The 9,961-nt window shown below is 32.9% G+C and overlaps 1 protein-coding gene across 1 annotated transcript; it reads right to left on the reverse strand.

The window, feature by feature from the left end:
• Positions 1 to 6,481: 6,481 nt before the first annotated feature.
• On the reverse strand, positions 6,482 to 9,541 carry LOC18445890 (protein RGF1 INDUCIBLE TRANSCRIPTION FACTOR 1). Its single transcript, XM_011629458.3, has 4 exons — positions 9,231 to 9,541; positions 8,374 to 8,448; positions 7,133 to 7,273; positions 6,482 to 7,025 (listed from the first exon to the last, which is right to left on the reverse strand). The coding sequence occupies exons 1-4, from the start codon at positions 9,408 to 9,410 to the stop codon at positions 6,684 to 6,686; spliced, it is 738 nt and encodes a 245-aa protein (XP_011627760.1). The 5' UTR covers positions 9,411 to 9,541; the 3' UTR covers positions 6,482 to 6,683.
• Positions 9,542 to 9,961: the final 420 nt, after the last annotated feature.

The following is a 9,961-nucleotide window of genomic DNA, read 5'->3' on the forward strand; positions in this document are numbered from 1 at the left end:
AATGTTGGATGTCAAAAAGAACATTTGGTCTAATGGTATGATTCTCGAAGTATAAAAATAAATAAATAAATAAAAATATTTCAAGCTCTGAAAATTAATGTATCTTGTAACAATTTATTTAGACGTTCCCTTTTCAAGCACACATGAGTCTCTTGGAACTATACCATTTTGAAGCTTAAAATTTCATGATCTAGGGAGAGTAAAAGTGGATTTTCCATCCACAGAACGATTTTTTTGGAGGGTTTTTCATATGCGGTTTCACTATTTACCATAAAACCTAGGCCACAAATTAATTGTACCAAAAGTTTAAAGATAAAAAAAAAAGAAGAAGAAGATAATGATTGTCTACAAAGATACCATCTAATCTATATTTATTCGAAGGAAGTCACATCTATTCTCACTCATTTCATGTCAAATTGGATGGCTTGGGATGATTCATGAATATTGAGATTTTTTTTAGAATTTTTGGTCTATTCAATGATAATCTTGGAACCGCCCATTTTGAAATTTAAGGGAAAATAGCAATTTTTTCAAAAAAATTAAAAATCAACAATTACATTTTTTCTCAAAGATCATCATTTTTAGTTTTAAAATTTTATATTTTTATATATTTTTCCATATTAATGATCTCGAGAGATTGTACATAACAAAAAAACAAAAAAGAGTTCAAAATACATGGCAAAAGGGGATCATGGAGAGTGGTTGTATATTTACATATAAGCCTTAAGACTCATAAAAACTATGTCATCAAAAAAAAAAAAAAAAAGAGAAGAAGAAGAACAGAGAAATAAAAAAAAAAAAAAGTAAAAATTACAAAATATAGGGAGGAAAAGAAAAGCCCTTTTTTGCTTGGACCAATCCCTCATATTGTGGCCGAAAGCAAGTGAGATGGCGGGAAGAGATCTGAGGGGCCCACGTGGCAACGCACCAACCAACATGGTGACACGTGGATTTTGAGCCACGTCATCAGGCACAGATTGCCTTTAAAGTGGGTGCCAGCCTAGACAAGGAGCACAAAACATGGGCTCCAAATTTTTGTCCATAAACTTTGTCACTTCTTTCACGGAAAATAATGTAATTGTCAGAAATTTTACATTATTATTCTAATTCTTTTGGTGAATATGGTCTTGGTATTCTTTGGCCTAGTGGGATTTTTTAATTAAAAAAATAAATGATTTTGAGTTCCAATACTTCGATTGGATTATTTAAAGGATGAAGTTTACGTAAGGATGCTACCTTATAATGTAGAACTACGGCCTTTCAAAAATCTATTGAAAAAGGTAGTTTTAAAGTTGAAAAACCCTTTGATAGATCATCTCGACATCGAGATGTATGACTGTGAAAAATAAAAATATTTTAAGTCTCATATATAGTGCATTTTACAACATATTATCTACACCGTCCATTTCAAGATTTTCATGTTCATAGATCTACTTGATTTTAACCATTTTTAAAATTTAAAATTTTATAATTAGATAGAAAAATAGATTTTGAGATAATCCTAATATTATTTTACATCGAAACTTTATACTATGATAAAATGTGAAGGGCACCGTACCTCTACGCCTACGGAGGTGTCCATATGCCAACTGCACCTTTATTTAAAAATGGGTACGGTTTGTTCAGAGCTTAGGCTCTAAACAATCAAATTGGAGCCTACCTTCAAATAGTGTCGAGAAATGTGGTTTCAATACTAAAAATCTTTGTTATTGCCTTCAAATATATTTCTATTTTTATTTATAAAGTTTAAAGCTTTAAAAATAGTGTAGATCAACGGATCTATGAAAACTTGAAAATTTTGAAAATTAACAATCCAAAAATGTGTTACAAAATACACTATTTCCAAAACTTGAAATACATTTTTTTCTCACGTCCATGCATCTTGATGTCAAGATGATCAATTTGAGGATATTTGGGCATCAAAACAACCTCTTATAGTGAAAGTTTTGTGGTAGGTTCCAATTTGATTGTTTAGAGCCACGACTATTCAATTAGTCATTGTATTTATTTTTATATAATTTATGATTTTTTTTTTAATATTGATCACGAGTACACCACGGTCGCATCTCCAAAATTTGGAGTCATGAAAACGCCCTAGATGACAGAGATCATGCCCAACAGGTGCCGCAAAATAACATATGTTGTTCTGTTTTCTGGGGGTCCCAAGTTAACATTAAAAAAAAGGAAAAATTCCTAAACATGTTTTTAAAACATAATTATTCATAATACACGAAAGATGGGCCAATTTAGGCACGAATAACTATATATTACCCAAGTATTATTATGCTAATCATAACATTAACTAGCAAAAAAAGACACATAATTCTGGTAAAACTGGGTCTTAAAATGGGGCAGATTTCTTTTAGGTGCTAAATAGCAATTCCTCCGATGCTGGGCCAAAAAATGGGCAGCATCTGTGGGTCTTACATAAATGTCCCTCATTGTTAAAGTAAATAATAAATGTGTTTGGTCCCACTAAGTTTGGGTATCAAATTAAAACAATATTTGGGCCTACAACTTTCAGCAGGATCCTAGTTTGTATAATTGACGGAGAATGCATTAGCAAGGGGCTTATTCTTTTCTCTCTCTTTCTTTCTTTCTTTCTTTCTTTTTTCTCTTTTTTTTTTTTTTTTTTTTTTTTTTTTTTTTTTTTTTTCGGGTAATTCAGTGGGGATAACTAGCCCCCCCCCTGCCTGTTTTTTCAAGTAGATTAAGAGTTAATTTTTTGAAAATATTAGTGAGGTGGTGTTAGTAGTGAAAATAAAAACCATAATGTGGTGACTAGAGTGTAGAGGTGTTACCGCTACGACCCCAACCCCTTTTTCAGCAAGAAGCATTTACAGAATACAATCTCTACTAGATAATATTTCCCCAAGAAAGGAATGAGTTTAGAGGGGAGTCCTATTTTCCAATTAAATTGCATGTAAAAATACTTACTATTTGAGTAGATAAATATCTATTACAATTAGAAGGCGAGTTACCCTAAGCTTCAACTCTTTAGGGCCTCTCTCAGTAGGTCCTCTACTCTAAAGTCTCTCAACGAAGGTCTTTGACTATTTGAACATATCCTTACCATTATGCGTAGCTTTATATATAGAAAGAATGGATACATTTCATAACATTATCACATGTATCCATAATTTTATTCGTACATTAATGTATTAAAAACACGATATTTGTATCTAACACTTAACACCGTAGCGCTTCTTTTAAACCCATCTGGAACTGAAGATCCTATTTCCCCCTTATTTAAACAGTGCATACTACCATATGGGGATTGAATACACAATTTTTGGGTTTAGGTACTGGTATCTATCTTAAGGGAAAAGTTTATATGGAACCTAGGTTATAAACAATCAAATTAGAGCCTACCACAAAACCTTTACTATATTAGGTTGTTTTGATGCTCAAATATCTTCAAATTCATCATCTCGACATCAATATGCATGGACATGAGAAAACAATAGATTTCAAGTTTTGGAAACAGTAAATATTGTAACGCATTTTTGGATCGTTAATTTTTAAGATTTTCGGGTTTTCATTGATCTGTTTGATCTACACTATTTTTTAAGCCTTAAATTTTATAACTAAAGATAAAAATATATTTTAAGGCTATCACAAAGGTTTATGATATTAAAACCATATTTGTCGATACTATTTGAAATGCGCTCTAATTTGATTGTTTAGAAGGCTCTATACAAACTGCACTCTTATTTTAAAGTCGTATCTGTGTCAGACACTAACATACCTAACATAGCCTTTGTAACATGAGACATACACCATCAAATTGAGGCCCACAATGCACAGGCATGTTAAACCTAAATAATGACTAAATTTTTTTGGTAGGTTAGGAATGACTTTCCAGTTTTAGGCCTGCTGAATTAGGGTGAAATGGTAGGGCCAAATTTTGGGGGCAAAAATCATTTACATCAAAAACAGTAGACATGAAATCATATTGACATTGGTTGTAGTTTAGCTGGACGGTCTAAATATGTCACATGAAATCTGACGGCTTAAAATCAAAGATACGGCCTGCCAACATTAGTAAGGGGGCATGGGCCAGCCGATATCAACTAAATTTCGGCTAAAATTTCGGAACATAACTGCAAAAATATTAATGTTACGAGTACTTTATCCACGGTACGATTTCTAGACCGATCGACCGTTATTAATGAGAAATCGAGAAAATTGTGCATTTGGGGTTGGCCGTTATCAATGCCGATATTTCGGCAACCGCGTATGCTGAATTTTGGCGGATATTCTTTAATGTGGAGCGTTTAAGTGTACTCCTGCGGGAGCACATTTACGTGCTACATCGGGCAAAAACCTATCGTAGTACCAAGGAGGTTTTTCTCATTAAAGGCGTAGGGCCAAGTGGGGCTTTCACTAAATTCCAAATCGAAATTCCTTTGCCGTTTGGTGAGGTCGAGGGCTTACAATACAGTAAGAAGTACTTTAAAACCCGGTTTAAGGCGTTCTAAAATATTGTTGGGTAGGGCGCATCGTCCATCCAAACAATTGTGTCATCCAACCAAAGAATTGTGTCGGATCACTGCATCAACAATTGGGAAGGATATGGATCTATCAAGAGTTAATGCTCTTAAGAAAATAAAAAATAAAATAATAAAGAAAATTTATGGGGTTGGGATTTCAGGGACCTAAAGAAACATTATATAAGCTTAGAAAAAAAACATTCAAATATAAAAGAGGGTGTTTTTAAAGGGGAACCAGATTGGGATTTGTACCATCTCAGAACTGGTTCCTTCACGACCAATTCATAATACTAAATTGCAGATCGTTGGGTCTTAAAAGGCTGCTATATGTGATACAACACCTTAAAATCCCTCAAAAATAATTTTTTGCCCCTAATTATCATGACTCGATGTTTAAAAGAAGGGATTGGCGGATCTAAGCGGACAACCAATGGTTTAGGGCTGAACCGGGCGACTAGGTGAGAAGGCCGAGCCACTGTTAAAAAAACACAAGAGATATAAAGAACATAAAATTTTGATTGAAAAAAAGTTACAAAAAATAAAGTTACAAAAATTATTAATATTTCAAACAAACATGTAAATCAGCTCCAAAAATAGCGCTCAGAATGCAAATGAAAAAATGTTTTATACTGAATTCATCTAATAGGAAAAAATGATTTAGATCTTATAGAGTAACAAAAAGGATCAAATTAGTTTTTCATGATAGATAATAAATTAAAAATAAAATAATCGAAGAAAATGGCAACCAATGGTGAATAAAGGGTTTCATGAAAAAAAATACTTCTTTTAAATGAAGGTATTCCTGGGGAACTCTGAATGGTCACCCCTGTCTTGAGCTGACTCACAAGATTATGAATTTTACGATTCATAGGCGATTTTTAAACAATGATGTAATTTTCCGCCCAAACATTTGCAAATCTAACAAATTTTTAGACACTTTAATATGAACAATCCAAATAATGTGTCCTAAAATTCACCGTATAAATTGTCTTTTTAGAAAATTCATAATCGTCCAGGTTTAGTAATCAATTGGGGGGGTTTTTTTAAGTCGGATATACAACTTATTTCTATTTTCCTCCAAACGGATTAATAACGCATGGGAAATAAAAATCCATACAGGACAACAAAGTTTCACTATTCCAATTTTAGAAAAGCATATTTTCTCTAGAAATTCACCCATTTTCCAAGCATCTATTTGCACTGTACATTTGTAAGGCTAAAATAATAAAGAATAAAAATATACACAATTTACTTTTGATATATGAAGATCATAATTATTATTGAACTTTAAATTTAAAATGAAGTCATTGCAGATGTGTTAGTGTTTATGCACAAAGTCCAAAATAATATTTCTTGAATATTTTGACACTTTCATCTATTGAATTTATCATCCAATAGCTTAAATTGATTGTGACCTACTTGTACCAAAAATAAATGATCTCATACCATACAATCCCATGAAAAATTTAGTATAATTTGGCGATAATAGAGTGCTTATTCCAAGAACTTCCATTTTAGGCAAGCCATAAAGGGAAGAAAATTTTTATGGAAAGCAATTATTTTTGGGATTTTGAATTTAGCTAGTCAGTGTTTTGGATGAATAGAGAAAGCAGAAACCATAAATTGTGGACTAAGTTAAAAAAAAAAAAAAAAAAAAATTCAACCCAAAATAAAACACAAGTCAATAGAAAAAGCAAAACAAATTCAAAATTTAGAGAGAAAATCAGACAAGAACGTACAGAAACATCACTTCAATCATACTACATAAATAAACAGCAGGCGTGCAATAATTTGCCTAAAAATAACACAAATAACAGATATATCACAACAAAGACAGCTTAAAATTGGTCCAAAAACTTAGCAATTGAATCAAAATATATCATAAAAAAATACAAGAAAATAAGAAAATTCCACCCAATCAAGCCAAAAAAAAAAAAAACCAATCATAAAAATTGACAGCAACTTATTTACAAATAAACAGACCATCAGAACAAAAAAAACTAAATATTCTTCTTTTTTTTCCTTTTTTTTTCCATTTTCTCCTTTTGGGTCCAAAATTTGGCAAGCCATAGAACCACGAGAGGCCATGCCTTTTAGCTCATAAAGAGCAAGTATTACACATCTAATTTCCGATACCTAAAAAAATAAAAATAAAAAGGAAAAAAAATTTAAAAAAAAAGGTTAAAAAAATTAGAAAAATGGACTCCTATGGGGGACCCCCTTCCTTCTGCTCACAACTTGACAGGTGGCCCTGATTGCCGCCGCAATCTGCCTGTTCCTGGAAGAAATCGCAGCCGTTCGTTTCCTCCTCGTGACGGTCTCCGTTGTGGCCGTGCACGCCAACGTCCTGCATTCGACGGCGCCGTTAGCGCTCGACCCCGACGACGTACGAAGCGAAATTCCACCGTCCAAAACAGAGATGGGTGTCATCTGACCGTCCTCCATCTCCTTCACGAAGTCCGATAAAGGAAGGTACTCGCACTCGTACAAATACCTTGATACACAACCTTCGTATCGTAGCAGATACGACACCTGCGGATGAATACGCGCAAAACCGCCGTCAGAACTGGAAACCGGGTTCCGGAAACCGCTGTGGTATTGCATTTGAATTTCGGCGGTTTTAGGGTTAGGGTTCTTACCTTGCAGGAAAGAGAGCAGAAGTGATAGGGGTCCTGGAGGCTTCTGTCGCACGTGTGGCAGACGCTACCCGAGCCTTTGAAGGGGCGGGACTGAGGCCTCTGGTTCAGGAAAACCACTTTTGCGCTGTTTGTTGTGTAAGACTGGTTTCACAAAACCACATTTTAGTACTCATAATTCAAAGGAGAAAAAGAAAACCACTTTTTAGAGCTGATTCAGGGGATAAGACTGAGCAAATGACTTGCTCTTTTTGGAGCTGATTCATGGACAAAACATTGCTCATTTGAGCCACTTCATGGAAATTTTAACCTATCAAAAAGAAAATCATGGAAATTTTGTTTTAAGAGATAATTATGGAAAAAAATTTGCATTTCAGAGCTAATTCATGGAAAATTTACAATCTAAGGTAATTGGAAAAAAACTTGGCAGAGATAATGGTTCTTAGAGCTAATTCATGGGGCAAATTTGATTTTTAGAGGTAGTTCAAGGAAACAATAGGCTTTTTATAGCTAATTAATGGAAAAAAATCTTTTTAGAACAGAAATATATAAACCCAGATTAGTAAAAGCCAAGAAAATTTGAGAAATTTACAGAACCCGGCAGTAAAATCAGAGAAAAATAAAACATTCAAAGAACCCAGCTCACTAAAATCATAGAAAATTGAATAATTCAAAGAACCCAAGCACAGTGAAATAGGAGAATCATAAGAAACTAGGGGAACCCAGTTTGGTAAAATTAGAGGAAAATGAATTGAGTAAAAGAAAACAATGAAGTAAAAAGTAAAGAAAAGGAGTAATTCAAAGAAACCATTTAAGCGAAATTAAAGAAAAAATTGTAATCCATACAACCCAGTACAGAATAATTGGGGAAAAAAATAAAAAATCTAAGAACTCAACCTATTCCACTAAAAAAAAAAGTTGAGAATTAAGTTAGTTAATTTTTAAAAAAGTAAAGTGCACATTGTTGAATATAAATTCATCAAAAAAAGTAGTCAATTAATTCAAGGAAATCACAAAAAAATAGATAAAATCCAATTAATATAGGATACTCCATTAAATTGGTATTTCTATAAGAAATAATTTGTATTAAATTAACAGAATTTCTATAAGAATTTCAATAATCTCATCCTGAATAATATAGTTCCTAAATAATTTATTCAACAAAATTTAGAATTCACCGAAACTTGTCCAAGAAAAAAAAGAAGTATAATTCACTAAAAATGCATCGAAAGAAAAATAATTACCTGAACAAATCCGCAGTCAATCAATTTCTCAAGATCATCAAGTCTGATTACATCATGATAAACATACCTTCGAACCTGAGGATTAAAGAAAAACAGATAAAAACCTCAGCTACATAATTAAAAAAGAAAAAAAAATTGTTCTCACTTTAACAAATAATTAACTGACAAATTGAAAATGGAGTGCATGATATATTGCTTCTTTCTCAACTGGCTCATTGTGCACCACGAGAAAAATGTTTCATACAAAAACAACAATTTTTTGCATTTTTATTTTTTGCAATTTTCCAGCATAGGATACTCTGCAAATTCTCACCTTTCAAAAGCTTTTTTACAAGTGGCATAAAAAGGCCAAAATGGTTGGAGAGGTAATAATTATTTTGAGAAAAAAATGATTCTTTTGAATTATTCATTAACAGGAGTACAATTTGTATTACTATAGCCTTTCATTTAGATAATAAATCAAAATATCGGTTTCTCCCCCTGCATCAAAAATCACTTAAATTACTGAAACAGACACTTCCAGCAATTATAAACAACTTCCAAGAATTATAAACTACTTTATCAAAAAAAAAAAACCCAACGAATTAAACCCAAGTAATTGGTTTTGTTCCTTAAATTAAAAATCTTCCAATTTACTGAAAATGGAACGAGTTTTTAAGAATTATAAACCACTTCTTCACATAAATTGAAACATGGGTATTGTTCCTTGAATAAAAAAGCTTTCAAGTAACTGAAAAAAATGAATTTCTGAAGCTAACAAACCACTTTTCATGAAAACCAAATTATGGGTTTTGTGCATTGAACTGAAAAGTCTTCAATTTACAGAGAAAATAATGAGATTCTGATAATTTATATACCTGAAGGAGGCGATGGGAACGGTGGTAATGCAAGCAGTGAGGACAGATACTAGTGCAGCAATCTAAACAAAAAATGTTCTTCTCATTCTTCTTCGATGATTCATGGAGAAGGCATGGAGAGAAGAACTTCTCAGAGAGGAGGGTATCAAGCCATGGCGGATACTGAGCGTGGTCAGGCATGCTTGCCAAGAGAGAAAAAGCAGAGAAGGAGAAAGAGAAAAGTAGAGTGAGAAAGAGATTTTAGAGAGAAAGAGAGTGTGGGTGTGTGTGTGTTTTGGGGGAATTGAAGTGTGGTAATGGGGTCTTCATTTTGTTATATTGGGGTGGCATGGTTTTGAATGAAAATAAAAAATTCATTTTTTCTGGGGAAAAAAAACTGGTGTTTTTTATTTTGTTGCATATTTTAAATTTTGTAGGGAAAAAAAATCTGTATTTTATGAAATTATATTATTTCTTAGGGCTTTTTGGGAAATAAAAATTGTTCAGGTTCGTTGTCTTTATCAGTGTCTTCTGCTGCGGCTGCTCTCCACATCTGTCTCCCCTGCTCCCTTCAAACCCTATTAAAATTTGTTACCAAAAAGGGCCTTTAGCTTCTCAGAATATATCTCTACTGACCCTATACATGGAATTGGAAAACCTAGTCTATCTACAAATACTTGAATGACGAAAATGCCCCCCCTTGGGAAGTGAAAATATCCTCAATACATGAGCAAAACCCAAAGAAAAAAAAG

Source organism: Amborella trichopoda, chromosome 13, assembly GCF_054954075.1.
Source record: "Amborella trichopoda isolate Santa Cruz 75 chromosome 13, AtrichopodaSantaCruz75HAP2 v2.0, whole genome shotgun sequence".
NCBI lineage: Eukaryota > Viridiplantae > Streptophyta > Magnoliopsida > Amborellales > Amborellaceae > Amborella > Amborella trichopoda.